Here is a 20,539-nt window from a genome sequence, read left to right as displayed (position 1 = left end):
ACCTTTAGTTCACTTAATATAAATATTCATACATTTCACTACAGAAATATCAATGAGTTAGATTACAAGGTGCTCCCCCAGGACCCTTTTGAAGGTGTAAAGTAATACCAATACATAGTGAACTACATGTTATACATATACTGTATAGTGAACAAGTATAATGGCATGCACCCCAAAGGTTTCAGATAAAGGTTTATAGAACTCATCTCTATTTCACAGAGATACTGTGAGGAATAAATGAGTTAATAAATATAAGTCACTTGACTCAGTTTTTAGTACATTGTAAACATTCAGTAGGACATTATCACTATCATCATCATCATCATCATTATTATGTTTGGTATTCATATTCATATTAGAGATTAAATTTTTCCAAAGACAAATGTGATACTGTATGACATTTGTCTTTCTGTGTCTGACTTCACTCAGTATGATACACGCTCTTACATGTGGACTCTTAAAAAAAGAGGGTACAAATCAACTTATGTACAAAACAGAAGTTGAGTAAGGTGGAGGAAATCAAACTTATGGTTACCAAGGGATAAGGGGGGAAGGGATAAATTAGGAAATTGGGACTGACATATACACGGTATATAAAACTAACAAGGACCTATTGTATAGTATAGGAAACTCTATTCTCTGTAAAGGCCTATATGTGAAAACAATCTGAAAAAAAAAGAGTGGATATATGTATATGTATAACCGATTTACTTTGCTGTATACCTGAAACTAACACATTATAAATCAACTATATTCCAATAAAAACTTAAAAAAGGAACATTAATTCTTCAATATCTCCCACTAGATGAATAAACTCTAAAATCTCAAATCAAATCCCTCCCTCTTCTCTATCTCTCTCTCACACACACACAGAGTCATATATAGTTTCAGAGCAGGAGACAGCCTTATTTAAAATAAGTCTCTCAGCAAAAATTCAAAGATCTCTGCATAAGTGCCAGAGAACCTCAGTCTACCTATTGTGAAATAAAAGTCATATTTTATGGCAAGACAAGAAAAATTTACACAGAAAAATTTTTCTCTGCCCTTTGGCCTCCTCTCTCACCCCACTGTGCATTTGTATATTGCATAAGGCATCAACCAAACCTCTCCATTGGCAGAAATACCTGCTCAATCATAAACAGCAGCATTCTCCTAACATCAAAAAGGCAACTCCTTAAAGATAACATTCCTTCTTGACCTTGCTAGGGCCATGATGATGCTTAGGTCTGGATTGTGTAAACTGTCAATAATACCTCATTGAATGCACATTCCTCTGTCTCAAAAAAACTTATATAACTGTGCTTTGACTTCTAATGGGAAAAACAGTTCTCAGAGCTTTCTGAGATGCTCTTCCTGGGTTATAATCCTCAAATTTGGCTCAAATAAACTTCTCATTTCTTTCTCAGATCAACTGATGAATTTCTCCTCAACACTAAAGATAAAGTAGATGCTAATTTGAAATCTCTTATTTGTCTCACTCTCTCTAAAATTATACTTTCCTTTTAAACATAGAAAAGTTACAAAACAAATTCGAGAGCAAACCCCAGAAAGACTGAGTTACTTATCCTCTAGAATAATCAGAGCCCCAAATTAGACAATTTTAAAATTCTATTCAGAGGCTGTGAGAGGAAAGGACAGAATAATCCCAGCTGATAGAAAGTAAACTTACACTATCCAAGTAATTTGCTAAACTTATCATCTCTTCTCGCACTGCAGTCTGGTTTTTTCCCATGTTATCATACTGAAAGGCAAAGAAGAAAACTCATGATCACCAAAGCAATATAAGAAAAAAATTTCTATAATCTCAAGATAAGAATCCAAATATTTTATTTAAACCATTTTCTACCTATGTGGAGAAAGTAATGAGAAAAAATATTTCAAGTCTCCTTTTTTTATCACTTGTCCATCATATTCTACTGGAACCTTTAATACATTATCAGGGACAGAGTTCACGCTTATTCACATTCCCTTATGCTTCTTTCTACACTTGAGGATAATGAACCTATAATGAACAAATAAGAATACATTTCTATCTCCTAAAAGTATGGCTTGTTATTTTCCAGTCTATATACAATAAGGGTTTTTTTTAAAAAACCATAAAGATTCTCAAAACTGCCTCTGCGGATTACAAAAAAGGACTTGTCAGTTGTGTTAAGTTTCTGCAAACAATTTGGTTCACAGCAACAGCAAAGCTGGCGGAAGTCAGATAAAACATTTCAAATAATCTATAGGTTAAAATATATAGCAGTTATATCTAAAATTAATAATCTTGTAAATGCTGAAATAAATTACGTAACTTTTCTTAGCTGAGTAAAGCACAGTCTTAAGTATAAATAAGGAAAATGTCATGTGTTATCCTGTACAATGAAATAAATAATAAATGCTAAGCTGACTCATTCTCCTCTGTTCCCTTCTAAACTTATCATCTAAACTCTGCTCCCTCCTAAGAAGGGAGAAGTTTAACATTTGCAAATCACCCAAAAGAAACAGTGGAAAAACATCACCAGTAAAAATAAAGGTAGAGATAATGTCAGTGCTACATTCAGTTCTGGACATATTATGAATATCATGTATAAATATTACAGGGAAAAGTCATTTAATAAAAATCAATACAAATATATTTCATATTTCCTTCATGGGATCCTCACTTCTCACCTTCTTTTTATGAAAAAAGAGAAAAACTGTCACCAATCCTACCTTTTCCTTCTCTACAACAATGAACAACTCTACATAGCGGGTCTGTGGCAAGATGTCTCTTTTCCTCTGTCAAAAAACACAAACACCATAAAGGAAAGCAAAAAGTTAAAAGACTATATCTTCAGATTACATATAAGACAACTACATATAAGACTCCTATTTTTAACACACGATGATCTTATCACTTGTTTCATGTCTGCTAAGAATTTCATAAAATGATTTTTAACACATCCTACATCAATAAGGCAAAAAAACATGTGTTTTTAAAAGTGATATATGCCATCTGTAGTGCTCTGAGAAAAATCCTAAAGATAACATGAATTATTCAAGTTTCCAAAGATGAATTATTGATTCTCTAATATCAAAACTATACACACATACAAGTATATTTTAATTGGATGACCTACTACTCTGTCAAGAGTGGAAAAAAGAGTATCTGCTAATAACCCAAGAAGGAAGGACAAGGTCTGCACTTTATTTTCTTGTTCTTTTCCTTTATTTTTTTCCTTCCAGTCTTATTGAGTTACAATTTGCACTGACATACAAGGTTGCTACTTTTAAAAAATGAGTAGCTTTGTGATTTTCAAAAACTTACATAAACTGTGCATATATGCTCAGCCACTCAATTGTGTTCAACTCTTTGCAACCCCATGGATTGTAGCCCGTCAGGCTCCTCTGCCCATGTGATTCCCCAGGCAATAATACTGGAGTGGGCTGACATGCCCTCCCCCATAGGATGTTCCTGACGCAGGGATCAAATCCACGTTCTCCTGCATCTCTTGCATTGGCAGGAAAATTCTTTACCACTGCGCCACCTGGGAAGCACCCATGTAAAGTATAGAATGAGTTAAAATTTAAGTGTTTTCCAATGACTAAACTTAAAAAGAACCATCCAAGAATCAAAAGAATGAATGTCAGAACAGATGATGAAAACAATGCCATAAATTAGTATGAATTAATTAAAATACTCTAGAAGAAGCACAAGCCTCTTGTAGAGGCACAGCGACATCATCTCATTACAGAGAAAGCTGCCTTTGTCTGCAACTGAGGTTCCTCTGGTCCCAGAAACAGCTCAGGTTAAGAGACCCCTGTCAAGAGGAAGCCAAGGAATCCTAAAGAAGTCTCAAAACAGGGATACCACGAGTGCCCCAGGAAAACATCTGAGATCATTAAAGTCCTAAAATTCAATCTCTCTCTTTCCCTCTCTGTCTCTCCCTCTCTCTCACTTTAGAGCTCCAGTCTGTGTAAAGGGTATTCACATTAAAAAGTCCACTGCTCTCTCAAAGTCACGGTAATGGATTATTAGAGAGCAATGACAAAAAGAAATATAGTTACTGTTTAAGACTTAAGCTCTTGTTTCCAAAACACAGAAGTCTGACTGTACTCAACTTGGTGGCAGGAACTACATATTACTCATCTTTTTATCCCCTGGTACCCATCACAATGTCTGGCACAAAGCTGGCAAAAACACAGTAATAACAGGTATTGGTTTAATGCACAAATACATGATTGTTTTTAAACCTGAGTCAGAGCCATGAAGAAATACATTAGTCCCTTACTCGAAGGAGCTGAGTGATACTAGGATGCTCCTCTTCTTCATCCTTTGTGGTTTCTTCTTCCGTTACTTTGTTGGAAACACCACATTTCAAAGGCTCGTGGTGGACATCATCCATTCGATAAAAGATGTGCTCAAAATGAGAGCTGTTCTGCAGGGGTTCAATCCCATAACTCACATTTTCTATATGCAGCAAGCCTCTAAGTGTTGTATTACACAAACACAGTTTTTTAGGATGGAAAAAAAAAATACACAGGAAAAGGAATTAAGAAACATGAATTCAAGTCCTAATTCTTAACATATGTAAGAAGGGATAACATGGTGTTGAGAAAAATAGAGGTTTTAGAGTCGGGCAGCCCTAAATTAAAAGCTCAAGACAGCTACTAACAGACCTGAAAATTACTTAATCCCTCTGTGAGATCACTGTATAAAGAAAGGCAATTCAGAACAGTGGCTTAAAGTGTGAAGTCTGGAGGCCAGAGGACCAAAGTTTGAATCCTAAATGTTTCCTACTAGCCTTAGTAGACATTCTTCCTAGAGTTGTCCTGAAAACTATTTAATGAACACAAAAAATACTTAGGACACTGCCTGGTACACAGTAATTGTTCTACAAGTGTCACAGCTTAGATGGAGATAGTACTCATCGCCATCTCATACAGTTTGCTTGAGAATTTAAAGTAATATTTATTAGTTCAATCAATCATGTAACCAATCAACCAGTCCAGTGTGATATTGCCAGGCCCTTCATAAATTTAATATTATTATCACTTCACTTGACACATGGTATGATTTCTCTGAACCTCAGCTTCCTCACCTAAATATGGAAGCAATCAGCCCCTTTTCACAGTCATTATGAGGCTTAGATAAAAGAACAGAAGTAAAAGTTATATAAACCTAAAAGGTGACAGAAATTTAAAGTATGCTTTATTTTTAAATAGCAAAATTTATTTAGTGGTCTCAAAAAATGAATTTTTTTTTATTTAGGTAATAAAATTCATCACCTGTAATACTGTCCTAAATAAACATGCCAAGAAGGACATCTGAAACACTGTTAGAAAGACCTTCAGCAACATCAAAGTAAAATCTAAATTTAAGTACCCTAAAATGACTTGATCTGGAGACAGAGATAGGTAAAGGGAAAAGAATTAAGGGAATGAAAAAATGCTGATAAAGAAAGTTCCTTACCTGAGTCCGAAACAGTCGCTGAGTGCAATGGATGAATCGTAAGTGCCCTCCACATATCCCCGATAATGACAATGATTCTAAATGATTAAAAAAAAAGTGTCAATTTCAAAATAGTATTACCTTGCTGAAAATCATCATAGAGAGTGCAGAACCAAAAGTTATTTAAGGCCAATCAACTAAACTTTTTATTCTATTATTGGTTTAATCGTTAAGTCGTGTCTGACTATTGACACCCCATGCACTGTAGCCCGCCAGGCTCCTCTGTCCATGGGATTCTCCAGGCAAGAATACTGGAGTGAGTTGCCATTTCCTTCTCCAATTCTATTATTGGCATCCCATAATTATCACATGGCATTCTTTGGACTATCTTCAGACTGTCTACTATCACCCTATGGGTACAAAGAATTTGAATTTCTGCCAAATTTTTAAGGCAGCAGTCCAGAGGATACTAAGTACAAACAACTCTACCCCAATAACCTTTAAACCTAGAAGCGGAACAAGGCAGCATAACGTCATGTTTAACATTTTCAATCACAGGTTAAGAAGACACCATAGCAGCCAACTGAAATCCAATACAGAAGAGGACCTTGTGACAGACTAATGACACCAAGGGGGAAAACAATTCAGCACACGGCAAAAACAGTGACTTTGACTTTCTTTTTCTGCTTAAGCATATTGATTATATTATTATTGTTAGTTATACATTTAACCATCTTGATAAATTAAAGACTCTTTATTCTTCATTTTGAGCAAGAAATTGACCAGTGGAAATATAAGCATGCTGCTGCTGCTAAGTTGCTTCAGTCGTGTCCGACTCTGTGCGACCCCACAGACGGCAGCCCATCAGGCTCCCCGTCCCTGGGATTCTCCAGGCAAGAACACTGGAGTGGGTTGCCATTTCCTTCTCCATTGCATGAAAGTGAAAAGTGAAAGTGAAGTCGCTCAGTCATGTCCAACTCTTAGCGACCCCATGGACTGCAGCCTACCAGGCTCCTCCATCCATGGGATTTTCCAGGCAAGAGTACTGGAGTCGGGTGCCATTGCCCTCTCCAAATATAAGCATATCACTTATTAATATCAGATTTTTTTAGTACACAAGGAGATTTTTTTTTTCCTCTTTAAAACAATTGTAAAGCATTAAAAAAAAAAAAAAAAACAGCCAAGGGGAGGAGGAGGAGGACTGAACTTGCCAGATATTATGACATATCATCAGCCCTTAATAATTAAAACAGTAGGGTCCTGGTGGTGCATTAACTGAGAGACCAACCAGTGGAGCAGAACACATTCTCAAAACAGACCAAAATACATGTGGAACCTTATATGATAAAAGTGGTTATCTCAAATCACCGAGGAAAAGATGCACTTTTAAAAATGGTGCTCAGCCCACGGATTAGACATTTGAGAAAGGATAAAAGTAGATCCATACTTCACATTATACATAAGAATAAGCTGCAGGATGGGGTGGGGAGGGAGGTTCAGGATGGGGAGATACATGTGCACTCATACGGAAGAAAAAAATTAAAAGAAGAAAAAGCTCCAAATGGATTAAGAATCGAACCACTAAAAAATATGAACCTATGCAAGAACTAAAAGAAAACATAGCTTAATTCCTCTTTAACCTGGTGTAGAGAAAGACTTTCTATCACTCAAAATCTTGATGTAACAGGAGGAAAGACTGATCATTTTTACTGCATTAAGAAAATAAAAAAGATTTTAAAACTTCTACATTAAAAGAAACACCAAGAAAAAGTAAAAAGACAACTCACAGACTAGAGGGAATTATTTGTAACTTTTATCATAGCTAAAACTGTACTATAGTATAATACAAAGAACTTTGAAACTTTAAAGGGGAAAGATTAAATCCAACAGAAGATGGTGCAAAACAGTTGAATAGACAATTCACAAAAGGTATAAAAATGCCCTTATATAAATGAAAAGACTTCAATTTCACTCATGATAAAGTAAGAACCTGTGCATCAATGCTGATGTAAACACATAAGAAGGAAAAACTCTTCTTGTAGGAGAAACCATCAATGCATACAGAGGCACTGATGAAGTTAGGGAAATCACCATTTTAACAACCACCATAACAACTGAGGCAAATATTAAATACTGAAGCCAGTGAGTAAATGGGATAGTTACAAAGCCTCAAAATATCTACCTAAAAGATTAACTAAAAAAGCAAAAACAGTAACTTCGCAGAGAAGAAATTGAGCAGATAACTCCTTAATAATTAACGTTAACACTGTCAGTGATAAACTAAGCTAATTACAGGACATGCTCATGATATGATACAGGGAACCCTTCAGGGTGGATCCCTGCCAAAGGTGCATAACCTGAATCTGATTGTGAGTAAGTATCACAGAAACTCAAATTGCAGGACATTCTACAAGACGTCAGCCTATACTTCTCAAAAATGCCAATTTCATGAAATACAAGGGAAGACCAAGGATTTCCAGACTAAAAGGGATGGAAGACTGCTTGGTTCAACACATGAACTTGAATTTTCTTTCACTATAAAGTACATCATTAGGGTAATGGACTAAAACAAATATCAATAAGGTCTGTAATTGAGTAACAGTATTGCTTCAGTGTTAACTTCCTAATGCTGAGAACTATACTATGGTGACTTCTTTTGAAGTTCTTGCTTTTAGGATATTTACACTGAAGTATTTAAAGGGTAAAGGGACACCAGGTGTATAACATACTTTTCAGGGGGAAAAAATAGAGAGGAAAGGATAAAGTATGTATGATAAATGTTAACACTTGGAGAATGTAGGTGAAGGGTTTACATGACTGTTTTTCCTATTATTCCTGCAACTAATGTGAGAATTTCTGAAAAAATTTAAAAATTATGCACTAAACAACACAGGCTAAATTTCAACATTTTACAGCTTTTTCCAGTGTGGGGTTATTTACAACCACTGTTTTTCTTTCTAGCACTTTGAAGTTAAAGTCTAGCTTTGAGTTTGTCTTCTCACCAGAGGGGGAAAAAATATCTCTTCTATTACAGATGGGGTAGCACTTACAAAATAGTAACACAGTAACTCACAAAATTAAGTTTGTAAGTTAAATTTGTCAGTAAAGCTTCTCACTTCAATTACTATAGAAGGGCTCATCATTTGACATGACTGAAATTTAGCACTTGATCACTTACTCTACCAGCTTGATGGTATTTCTTTAATAACTTGGTTTTACCAAATATTTCTAAAACCTTCCATTTAGTTTTTAAAAAAACAACAAATCCTATTTTGCAAGTTTGCAAAACACCTAACTGCATCTGATGATTATACTAAAGGTAAAATGGCATAAACAGTTTGGAAACACACAAACTACACGCGAAAATACTCAACTACTGGAAGCAGAAGTACTCACAACTATTTGAGAATAACCTCCTACCACAAGAGCCAGAGAGCTTGGGGCAGTCTTTACAGAGCAAAGAGGGAGTTAGTTAAGGCACTTTCTAATGAACTGCAAGGTACCCAAAGGTCTAAGACTAATTTGGAGTTTTGACTTCACACAGCAACTCATATCAAGTGGTTATTAAAACTGTGTTTCTTTGTAAAAAATATGGCCTTGCAAAAGATGCTGAAAGCCACATGAGAGATTTACAAATTAATTTAAATAGAAGAATCACAAGGGAAAGCATTTACATTTTTCAGTGTGACTTAATTGCATTTTTTAAATTAATTAATTTATTTATTTTACTTTACAATATTGTATTGTTTTTGCCATACATTGACTTGAATCCGCCATGAGTGTACATGTGTTCCCCATCCTGAACCTCCCACCCACCTCCCTCCCCATCCCATCCCTCTGGGTCATCCCAGTGCACCGGCCTCGAGCACTCTGTATCATGCATCAAACCTGGACTGGCAATTCAGTTCACATATGATATTTTACATGTTTCAATGCCATTCTTCCATATCATCTCACCCTCACTCTCTCCCACAGAGTCCAACTTAATTGCATTTTATTAACGTTAAATGTCTATGTCACCATGATATCTCACAATGTTATCACACACAGAAAAATCCTAGTACCAAAGTTTTAATTGCTAGCTCAGATCCACAGTCACAATTTTGTCTATCTGAATTCAGAATTATTCCATTTTTATCTATCTGAAACTATCTATATTCAATAGCCAATAAGTGAAAGGCTTCATCTTAGTTTATATTTTTCAAACACTCAAGAAAACATAATCACAATACTTTATAAAAGTTGCATAAATTTCCATGTAACTGAATCTATTTTTAGCAGTTTTAAGCATATAAACTTTCAATAATAGCAACAAAAAGTATTTACTGAATTCATAGTTGTTAGACTGACTAGTAAATATCTTACCAGTATTAACTCATTTAAACTTCTAATAACCACATGAAGTTACAATTATTATTACCATTTTAAGGTGAGGACACTAAGGCACAAACAGGTTAAAGAAACTTGACCAGCAAATAAATAATAGACACAGGAATCAAGTCCAAGCAGTGTGTCACCAAAATCCAGGCCAAGAAACCTCTCCAAGAGAAAAAGAACGCCTTTTTAAAAAACCACTGCTTTCATTGAGTTGCATAAATTATGTGGTCTTTGGTCTTATGCTATAGTAATCTTCAGAAGGATGACTGGGTGGATGGATGGATGAATGGATGATCTGCGGTCCGGATAATGCTATCAATACATTTAAACTGCTCTACTATTTTGCTGTTCAACACCAGACAAACAATAAAACAAATAAAACACGCACTTTTCAAAAAAATAAAATAAAATAAAACAACGAACAAACAGAACACTAAGATAAAAAAAATCAGAAAATTGGCCAGAAAAGGATAGGTCTAAGTCAGCATTGCCTTTTTTTAAAAAAGTCTCATAAATCATCTAAAATAAAGCTTTGCCTTCTATTTATTTGCAGAGTACTGCAAAAGTACAAAACTAACACAACTCCATCTAGCAAAATTTAACAAAACTCAGAGGAAAAACAATACATGCTTAACAGGGGTAAATATTTCTCCTGAAAACTATAGCAAAATAAATAATAATAATAACAGATAATACCTAACTGCTAAAAGGGACTTTAAGACATTATTTCCAACTAAAATTAGAAATGCTTCTGCTCTAAATAAATAATACATAAAGCCAAAGTCAACATCTGTCAATTATTTCACATATTCCTCCAGTTGCATCTTCAGGAATACTCTGTTCTCTAATGCAGAGAGGACCACACTTCTTTTCTCAACAAAAAAGTAGAATATCTAATAGCAAACAAGTGCTTGTTCTTCGGGGCTTCCCTGGTGGCTCAGATGGTAAAGCGTCTGCCTGCAATGCATGAGACCGGGGTTCGATTCCTGGGTCGGGAAGATCCCCTGGAGAAGGAAATGGCAATCCACTCCAGCACTCTTGCCTGGAAAATCCCATGGATGGAGAAGCCTGATAGGCTACAGTCCATGGGGTCGCAAAGAGTCGGACACGACTGAGGGACTTCACTTCACTCACTAATGGTAAGTCTAATTAAACTAATGGTTTAATAAGGAAGTTGAGATGTGCTTTATTCATCAAGTTTCAGCAAAATCAAAATATAAATCAAACTTTTCCCCTTCATGATCAGTAAGGTAGAAGATTATTTTCCTGGTCTTTTAAAAAAACACTTGACCATGAAGAACCAGAAGAGCTATAAGGTACAGTTTAATCTATGTCAATGTACCCACCACTCCCACCCCAGGACAACACCATATATTATCATATCAAAGGACGCCCTCAAGTAACAGTCCAGAGCAGCTGAAGAGAATGCACTTTAAAATTATAATTGTTTTAAATTCTGTATATGGTCAAGAGGAAAATAAATTACCTGTATACTAGGGTGGTCAGAGATCAGAGCCCCTTCCTTGTTGTAGGTATAAACTACAAAATCTTTGGGTAAAAGGTCTCTGCAGGAAGAATAAAACATACCATATAAGATTATTTTATCTCTTTACAGCTAAGAAAACAACTTTTATAAGACATTATTCCTAGTAGAGATGAGCAGGAATAAAAACATTCACCTGATAAATTGTTGTTTAAAGAAGGAGCTGCCATAAAACATAAAGCCCATGAATGCACTTGCATCTGAAATCGTGTACATTCCAATCAGAAAGAAATGTTTGAGTTGTGCATCTGTTCTCATGGTCATAAAACACTGGTTGCAAAAAACATTTGTAATGTCCTTAAAGTTTTCTGATTCGTCTCATAGGAAAAGTATAAATTTGGTTACATGGTACATCATATTTCCAGAAGAAAATAAATTATTTTACCCTCTTTTAAATGTCCTGGATAAAGAAGCAGCACTCATTGCCTTTAATCTCTAAGTACAGGGGCAAAATTTCTGTCCATTATTTAAAGAAGCAATTATTGCTGATCCTTGAATCTTCCTCCCATGTTAAGGGAGATCCACAGTGTAAACCACACGTGCAAAAACAGGGTTAGCTTTATTACAAAAAAAAAAATCCAATGACACTTGTTGAAGACAGTAAGGTCGACTTTATTATTGGTATTAAGTATAGGGACCACCTCAAAGACATTTTACAGCGGGGTGGGGAGAAAGAGCAGGCTCAACTGCAAATACAGCATGGGCAATTGGGATTTTTTAGCCAAGGAGCACAGTGGGGGTCAGTGGATGGAAAACTCCTAAGAGGAAACATCAGGGGTGAGGAGCATTCTGGCTAAACCAACCTAACGGATTCTTGCTGAAGACAAGCCAGGGTAACCAGACATCACTGGGCGGGGAAGTGGGGTGGAAGATAAAGAACTTGATCAGACACCAGAGTGATCAGATATGGAGGGAGAGGGGAAATTCTTTCTAAAACTAGATTTTACAATAAACCACACTGATAGGCCTTAGAGAAGGTTCTGAAACCTGACTGAAGTTTGATCAAGCAAAAAATCTTTGTCAGTCTCCTCTCTTGTTTAAGGAAAGAAATGATATTCTTCTTTCCTCTGAATAACACAAGCCAATTTCCTCATTCAGTTGTCTTTTGTTGATTACAGACCAGCTGAATCATCTGTTGGAACTTGGTAGAAGGGGATATTTACTGGGTGGAGCTAGCAGTCAGGCAGTTAATGAGGGGAGTTGTTATGAAAATAAAAGAAAAACAAGGCTGAATGGTTAGAAACCAAGTTTCTGAGCTCAGTTGGCAGCCATCAAGATTTTTTTTAAACTTGAGCTTAGGGCATCTTCGAGCTTCCCTGGTGACTCAGATGGTAAAGCATCTGCCTGCACTGCGGGAGACCCAGGTTCAATCCCTGGGTTGGGAAGATCTCCTGGAGAAGGAAATGGCAACCCACTCCAGCACTCTTGCCTGGAGAATCCCATGGACAGAGGAGCCTGATGGGCCACAGTCCATGAGGTCACAAAGAGTCGGACACGACTGAGCGACCTCACTTTCACTTTCTTTAGGGCATCTTCAGTTGGTACAGTGAAAGCAGCACTGGCCACCTGACAAATTGTCCTGGTTTGAATGTCACTGGTGACAGCATCAGGTATTCTGATGAACTTCCTGAGAGGCCCACACCACAGAAGGCATAAAGATTGCCTACACGTGATCTGTTGAAACAGCCTTTTTTTGAAGGCTCCATCAATCTTCCAGCTGCAGCTTAGAGTTACAAGAAAAGGGCGATTTTAGTTCTCAATGACTCCAAGTCAGAAAGGATAAAAATTGGAAATGATAACTTAGAGGGTTATAGCCAGATACTGAAGGAAACTAGAAGAATTCGGGATTTGGTAAAGCTGGCAAAATATGCAAGATGAAAGTAGCAATGGTTCACTACAGGTTTCCATTGAAACAAACAAAAAAAACCCACATTCTTTCTATAGTCACCCCCATTTCTGTGAAAGATAAAGTAAGACTAATTTGTTTGCACATAAGTCTGGTCTCATTAAATCTGGCCTAGTTATTCATATAAGTACAGTAAAAACAGTGATTGACCATATAGTATTTCATTTGAATTTGCTTTGCTAGAGCATTTCAGAAGGAACCAACAACTCTTACGGCTAGGAGGCTAAGTCAAGAACTTGCCACCAGATATGCCTACAATATCTATATATTTGGGTAAACTTTCTTATTGAGGTCCCCCAAATATCCTGAGGTTCCTGGCCCTGCCACAAGTGATCTTCCTTACTCACCTGTAAGGCAGGAAATCCTGTAAGCCAGAACAAGCCAGTTTTTCCAAGGGGAGCTGCATAAACAATTACCTTCTTAAAGTCAACCTTAGTTCCTTAAAGCTATCTAGTCATATCTGATTCAACACACATCATTCCCAAATACGACATTGTAATCAAAGCCTTGGTAATAAAACCAACAAGGGCAGATTTTTAACTGACTTATGCAAATAACTTATACTGCTATGAAAAATAAGATGCATTAACATATCAAATAAGCCTTATTAGTTCAGTATCCCTTTTTGTAAGGAGAGAGACAAATCCTTTGAGATTTTCCAAGATGCATTTGAGAAATCTCAAAGTTAGTTTGAGGTCAAAAAGACTCCAACTAGAACTTGATTTGTGGAAACTGTCAAACATGCCAAAAGGTTTCAACATTTGACTAAACTGGACCACAAGTGTCACTGTGAAACAACACTTAACTGTCCATTTAGCCAAAGTCACAATTAAAAAATTTCAAAGACAAACACAGGAAGCTATATAGTTATTTAGGAAAAAAAAAAAAAACTCTTAGTTCTCTTAATACTGAGAAGATTTGGTTTTCTCACATAATCAAAGACCTGATAAACACATGTCACATAGGAAATTATCTTAAAACACATCTTATCTTCTCAAGCTATGTACTTAAACGTAAAGAGAAACAACTAAACCAATAATCTAAGAAAACCCTGTTATAACAGAAAAAGAAAACCAAATTCTGGTTTTGCATCAATGTACTATTAATACTAGGCAAATTAAACAAACAAACAAACCAAAAAACCTTACAAATAAATCCATCCAACAATAGCCAATTTTGACCACACAAGGAAAGATTCTTTTTCCAAGGTCCCTTTTCCACAAATTTTTTTATATCACTCAGTTTTTGTTCCACATTTTTCTTCTTTGTCATTCTGGAACAACCATTTATTCTACTTTGGGACAAAATTATTCTTTTTCCCTTAGTAAAACATATTTTTTATATCCTTCCTTATCAAAAATACACCTTATTTTCCTTGCTTATAGTTTGTTTTCTTTACTTTTATTATTTCTAATAGCTTCATTTACGTATGTTGATTAGATTTTAGTCATTAGTAATCCTAATTTTCAGTAAAAGCTAAAAAGCAGGCAACTGCAAACTGTCTGCTACATGCTATCATTCTGTAGAAAATTTATGAATACATTATTTCATAATTTCTTGAGATGTATCTTTTTCATAGTATAATTTCTCATGCTTATCAACAGACACAAATACATTAGCTTCTCTATACCACATAAAAACAAGATGCCAAAGTAAATAAAATTAAATTTCTCTTCAGCAATTAATATTTCAATATTTTATCGTATTTAGAAATTATCTAGTCAGTGATTATCCATCTTTAATTTAGTATAGCTTTTAGGTTTCAAGTTATGAAAAAAAATTTTTAAATCATTTTTAAGGAGACATAAAACTTAATTACCATTGAAAAGTTCACTTATTAACTTCTATGTCACTTACATCTCTTTATTTTATTTGTTCTGAACAATTATTCTTGAATGAGTCATGAAAATTTCATGAGCCAGTAATTAAACAAAACTAGCTAGCTTAAGTTTTTTTTCTTATTGACAAATCAGGCAAGTATCCAAAAATAAAAAAAATCACAAAAGCAAAAAAAAAAAAAAAATTATATATTTATGGTTCTTCCCCCTTTGTTTTTAGCTGCCATGCTTGACATCAAGCAATTCCTTTTTTTATTATACATCTTGTTCTTTGGGTCAATTTATAATTTATAATCTTAAACATCTGGTAGAGATAACATAAGCTTATCTGAATAGTAAACAAAGGTAGAAAAAAATTGCATATCTGCATTACGTATTTAATACTGACAACTCTGAAGCTGTCAGAGTTTATCAACAATTGTATCTACACTATAAAAACCGCTAAAAGATTATTCGAGATCATGTGAACTTAAAAAATAACTTGGGTTAGTGTCTGTATTCCCAAGAGTTTTATGAAAATAATTTATGTAAGTGCTCATTCCACCTCTAAACCTATTTGAATTGGATATTTAAGGGATTTTATAAGTTAATGTGATTCATTTCCAGCAGGAATAAACTATTTCACATGTATACATACACATAGACATATATAAACATACAGACAGACACAAATAGAAAACATGGCTTTCATTTTAAAATTTTAGCCATGAGTTAGTAAAGCAGCAATATAATCTCAGTGGTTTATCACCATTTTGTATTTTCAACTGAATTGACTCTGGCAAATAAAACAAGTTAAGGTTACCTGCCTATCAGTATTTCTGGAGGAGATTTTTAAGATTTTCTTTCACCATGGTAAGTAATCTTCCTTTGCCGTGGTCTAATTTTTAGGCAGGTGACTGAGGAAACATCTAACTGCTTTCTGGATGTTTCCAAAACCCATGTAAGTCATACAACCTATTTCCATTTGCTCTTTTCAGACTCAAGTAGAGTTATTTTCAGAGCTACTTGAGTTTCGTGAGAGCCCCTGATGGAGGGCAAGGAACTAAAAATGAAAATGACTGTGGGAAGCTGAGGCGCTGCCATGGAAGTTGAAAGTCTGAAGTCTGTCAGGGGTAGACAGAGGGATGTAGGAGGTGGGGGTTCGAAATGGGACATATCAAAGGATCTAGGGAATGGGGTGGTGGGGGAGACTGATGGTAGCAGAAAGAGGAAGGAGGAGCAGAAGCAACAAGGAGGAGCAGTCAATCCAGGAAGCTCTCAAGTTTCCCAAAGACACCAGCAAAGTTTCAAATTATGCTCAGCAAAACATGTTAAGAAGAAAGGAAGCAGACAGAGCTGGCATAGCAGAGTCAGCAGGATGGGAGAAGAGGTGGTTTAGTTGGCTGAGAAGTTCCAATGGGAGAAGCCAGATACAAGAAAGAGAAAAAAGAGACCTCACATAGAGCCAAGAGGAAGGGACTTTCAGCCCAGGGAGCCAGGGAGTAATCCCCAATCAGAACAAGGAGCCAAGGAAAGCTGCCAGCCCAGGAAGTACCTGTCGAAAGAAGCCTGGCACTCTGACCCAACTTCAGAGCATACACTCAAAACCTTAAGAATCAAGTCTGTCTTTACCAGTTTCGGTGGACATTTGTCTGGAGCAAAGGTTCAGGAATCAGACTCACCAAAGGATCCCCGATCAGTCAGGACTGAAGATGAGGGCTTTGAAGGTGTCCAGAGTGAGAGGTCAGGGGTCCAGTGATGAATCTGATCCTACCTGAGTCATGCCACCATGACTGTCAAAGAAAAAAATATTCCACGACACTTGTTAAAGATGGTGAAGCCAATCTTATTTGGAGCTTGGCAGAAGTTATGGGGACCACTCTAATGGGATTTTATAGTGGGGGAGAGAGGTCACGCTCAACTCCAAGCATAGCATGGGCAGGTGGGAATTTGTACCCCATGAGCAAGGTGGGAGGTCAGTGGGTACAAAATTACTAAGATGAAACACCGGGGTGAAGGAGACTCTGGCTAAACCAATCAAAAGGATTCTTACTGAAGACAGACCATGGTGATCAGACATCACCTGGGAAGGATGGTAGAAGCTAAGGGTGGGGGGGTTCTTGCTAACCTCACTTGGCAGGGTTCTTGCTAAAACCAGATTACCTCCAACAAAGTGTACAGATGGGGCCCAGGAGAAGGTTCAGTAGCATGACCAAAGTTAGGTCAAGCAAAGGCTCTGCATCCTTCGCAGCAGAATTGGAGCAGCAATATACTTATCTTCAGGGCTTATGGACAAGTCAGGGATGCAAGGTGCCAGCTAGTGGTTTATAATGCAACTCTTAAGGCTCTAAGTCTCCAGGCGTCTATAGACTGTTTTAAGAGATGGAAAGATGGATGGTTGGCATGCCGTTTAATCAGTTACACAGCCTGACTTTAGCCACGTGACCAGTATGGTATAAAACAACCCCCTTGGTAAACACATGCCTGGGCTACCCTGAAAAGGTGACGATTCACTCATATCTCAGTGATGTGTAATCTGAAGCCACGTGCACATCTGTACAACTGAGAAAGGACCCCGAGGGACTCCGTTTGGAAGTTCTTAAACCTTCGATGATTTCCTCTGCTGTCTTCGTCCTGAGTCCTTTCCCCTTTACCTTTATGAAAGTCTCCTTGAGTGAGCTCAGGAGAGCCTGTGGAGTCCTGAGTCGTTTCAGTTATTCAACCACGTTCAATCGCTGCCCCGTCTCTCCTCTCTCCCCAACATATACACACTCTTTGCTCCCTCTGGTGGTGAATTTAAAAAGAATAAACTGAAGAGGGTACTTGGCCTTGCTCTGCCCTTCTTCCTCCTTAGAAGTCACTGCCTGCCAGTGGGAACAAACTCCACCGTGCTCCTCTAGGACAAGGACTGCCATGGTGCACAGCGCTGACATGAGTGGCTGAATCTGCCTAATCCAGGGTTCAGGACTCACAGGTCCATTGGGCTCTCATTCTCTGGTAAATCCCCTAACCCAGCCTTCATCAACCATGAGAGGGATATTTTAACCTTCTATCTAACTCACTCCTTTATTTTATCTTTAAATTTTTTCAGCACAGGGAGAGAAGAGGTGTGCTATCTTCTGCCACACAACCCCCCAGTCCCAGCCAAATACCCCAACGTAAGTAATTATGTACATCCCCCTGTAAGGAGGCTTCATTGTTTTCACCAAGAGATTCATGGTCCAAAACAAGGTAGGCCCTGGGAGGAAAAAAGTAAGCACTCAAACATACTCACTTCTTCACTCAGAGCCATAATAGGCTATCTACCCTAACTCTTTCTCACTAGTGATCATTAGCTTTGATGACTGCTTCTCAAAGACATTCAAAGACCTGGCAACTCTCAACAAATGCCTGAAAAAGTACCATTTGCCCCCCAATTCAAGAGGCATAGGAATGTAGACACAACATCACACACACACATATATATCACTAGATATCAGGTCAAATGACTAGGATGTGTGCCCCTTTTACAAACTATGTGATGCTGAGTAAATCAAGTGAACTTCCTGAACCTTAGCATTCTGAGTCTGAAGCAAGGACCACAAGACTCCTCTATTATCAAATTGATATGATAGTCTAATAAATGACATACAGCTGAGGAAAATACTTTATAAGCTGAAACTAGGAGAATATAAGAAACTGTTATTATGTTGAAATCGTTTTAATTTCCATTTCCTATAGAAAGAGTAGAAAATATTTATATCTATTAAAAATTCTTGTACACAGTGACATCATTACATTGGAGACAAGCTGGACTTCAGAAGTTCTGAGAAAATTAATAAGTAATACAATAAAAAGTACCGGGTACAGTGCCCAGGACACAAAGCGCCTCTCTGTCCGAAAGAATCTGTCGCAGTGCCTAAAGCCCTGCCAGAGAGATCTCACTCTCTTCAGCTCAGCATTCTCTTCTAAGATAAAAAGTGTTATTCAAACTTGAGGGTCAGTAAAAAATCGCCCAGGATGGAAGCTTGTTAAAACACAGATAGCTGTGACACCTCCCCAAATTCTGCTTCATTCCAGGGGTGGACCTGAGAATTTGCATTTCTAGAAAACTCCCAGGAGCTGCTGCTACTGGTTCTGGGAGACATCTCTGAGCAGCACTTTACATCCCGTCAATCACACCTCCATGTAAATGGGTCTATTAGGCTGCTTTTTTCTGAAATCTCTCAAGAAAAGATACTGGAAGTTTAGCTTCATAAGAAAAGGAAGACAGGGAAGGATGGGCCACAAGACAGTGGTTGGCTCAGCACAGTCAGAAGCATAGAATTTCAAAAAAGCAACAGAGGTACACAGATTACCAAGGCAGGATCAGGTGAAAATATGCCAAAACTAAAAAGGAGGGCGAGAGACCACTCTTATGGACTGAATGCTTGTGGCCCCTCCAAAATTCCTATGCTGAAGCTTTAACCTTCAGTGTGGCTATACTTGGAGATGGGGCCCACTAAGGAAATTATGGTTAAATGAGGTGATAAGGGTGGGGCCCTAAGCCAATGGGATTAGTGTCCTCATAAGAAGAAACACCAGAGAGCTCGCTCCTCCATCTACCCCGCTTCTGTACACAAGCCAAGGAGAGATCACGTGAGTGCCAGCCAGAAGGGTCTGCACCCCGAGAAGAGAGTCCTCACCAGACATTAATGCTGGCACCTTGATCTCAGATTTCCAATCCTGGGAGAAAATAAGTGTCTGTTATTGAAGTCTGTAGTATTTCACTGTGGCACCTCTAGCAGACAGATAAAGCTACTAAAGACTTCTTTACCACCTGCTCAGTGGTTTGTTGGGCCAGTCATGATTTTAAAGTTTTCTTAAGTACAAGCTTCTCTTCCTTTATTTTAGATTTATTTTCCTTTGCTTAAGTGTCAGTGGAAATGCAAAATTGTAGGGATTTTTCCATACTTCTACTCTTATTAGTCTCACCTTCTTAACAACCTACTAAGCAATATCTAACTAGAAAAGAAACCCATATAGTATTGAAAAAAGAAAAAAAATTACCAAAAAGGCAAAGTAAATAAAATTTCTTACTTATTCCTTTCCAAGTGAATTATATGCTCTTTTCCTTCAGCTTGAATGACATAAGATACCTATATGCACAAAGGAGAAAAGAACAATAAAACACTATCTTCTAAATAACTTTGCAACAACAGGTATTTAGGTATTTAAAGGACACTAGAAATTCCATCCTGAATGAAAATAATTTGGTACTGACTGGAACTCCTTTATGAAACAACCTGAAATATGCCCATAAATAATAAAAATGGACTCTGATCACCCCTATCTTCTTTTAATAACCTATAGTGGAAAACGACCCACATGTTTATCTAAAGTCTTCTTCAATTCATTTACAATTGCAATTGTGCTATAACTTCAGGGATTATTTTTAATAAATCCATTCCTGTATTACCTATAGTAAAAAGTAATTCTTCCTTTTGTGTAAATCTAATGAA

At 37.0% G+C, this 20,539-nt stretch overlaps 1 protein-coding gene across 3 annotated transcripts in view; it reads right to left on the bottom strand.

Annotated features, from left to right (window-relative positions):
* Window positions 1-20,539, bottom strand: part of ADAM9 (ADAM metallopeptidase domain 9) — a 92,761-nt gene that overhangs the window by 57,266 nt on the left and 14,956 nt on the right. For 2 of the 3 annotated variants that reach the window (XM_086380378.1, XM_086380379.1), the window contains exons 3-8: window positions 20,118-20,176; window positions 11,280-11,358; window positions 5,438-5,514; window positions 4,257-4,452; window positions 2,698-2,763; window positions 1,670-1,741 (exon numbers count right to left, since the gene is read on the bottom strand). In XM_086380378.1, coding sequence (XP_086236504.1) covers window positions 1,670-1,741; window positions 2,698-2,763; window positions 4,257-4,452; window positions 5,438-5,514; window positions 11,280-11,358; window positions 20,118-20,176 — 549 coding nt within the window. Of the gene's footprint in view, window positions 1-1,669; window positions 1,742-2,697; window positions 2,764-4,256; window positions 4,453-5,437; window positions 5,515-11,279; window positions 11,359-16,741; window positions 16,853-17,713; window positions 17,870-20,117; window positions 20,177-20,539 lie in introns of those variants that run through there. The other variant, XM_086380380.1, reaches the window with a different exon arrangement.

The sequence above is a fragment of the Bos grunniens genome, chromosome 27 (genome assembly GCF_055505025.1).
Source record: "Bos grunniens cultivar Pamir isolate PY7600 chromosome 27, Bosgru_T2T1.0, whole genome shotgun sequence".
NCBI classification, from domain to species: domain Eukaryota; kingdom Metazoa; phylum Chordata; class Mammalia; order Artiodactyla; family Bovidae; genus Bos; species Bos grunniens.
This window is presented reverse-complemented; position numbering and strand designations above follow the sequence as displayed.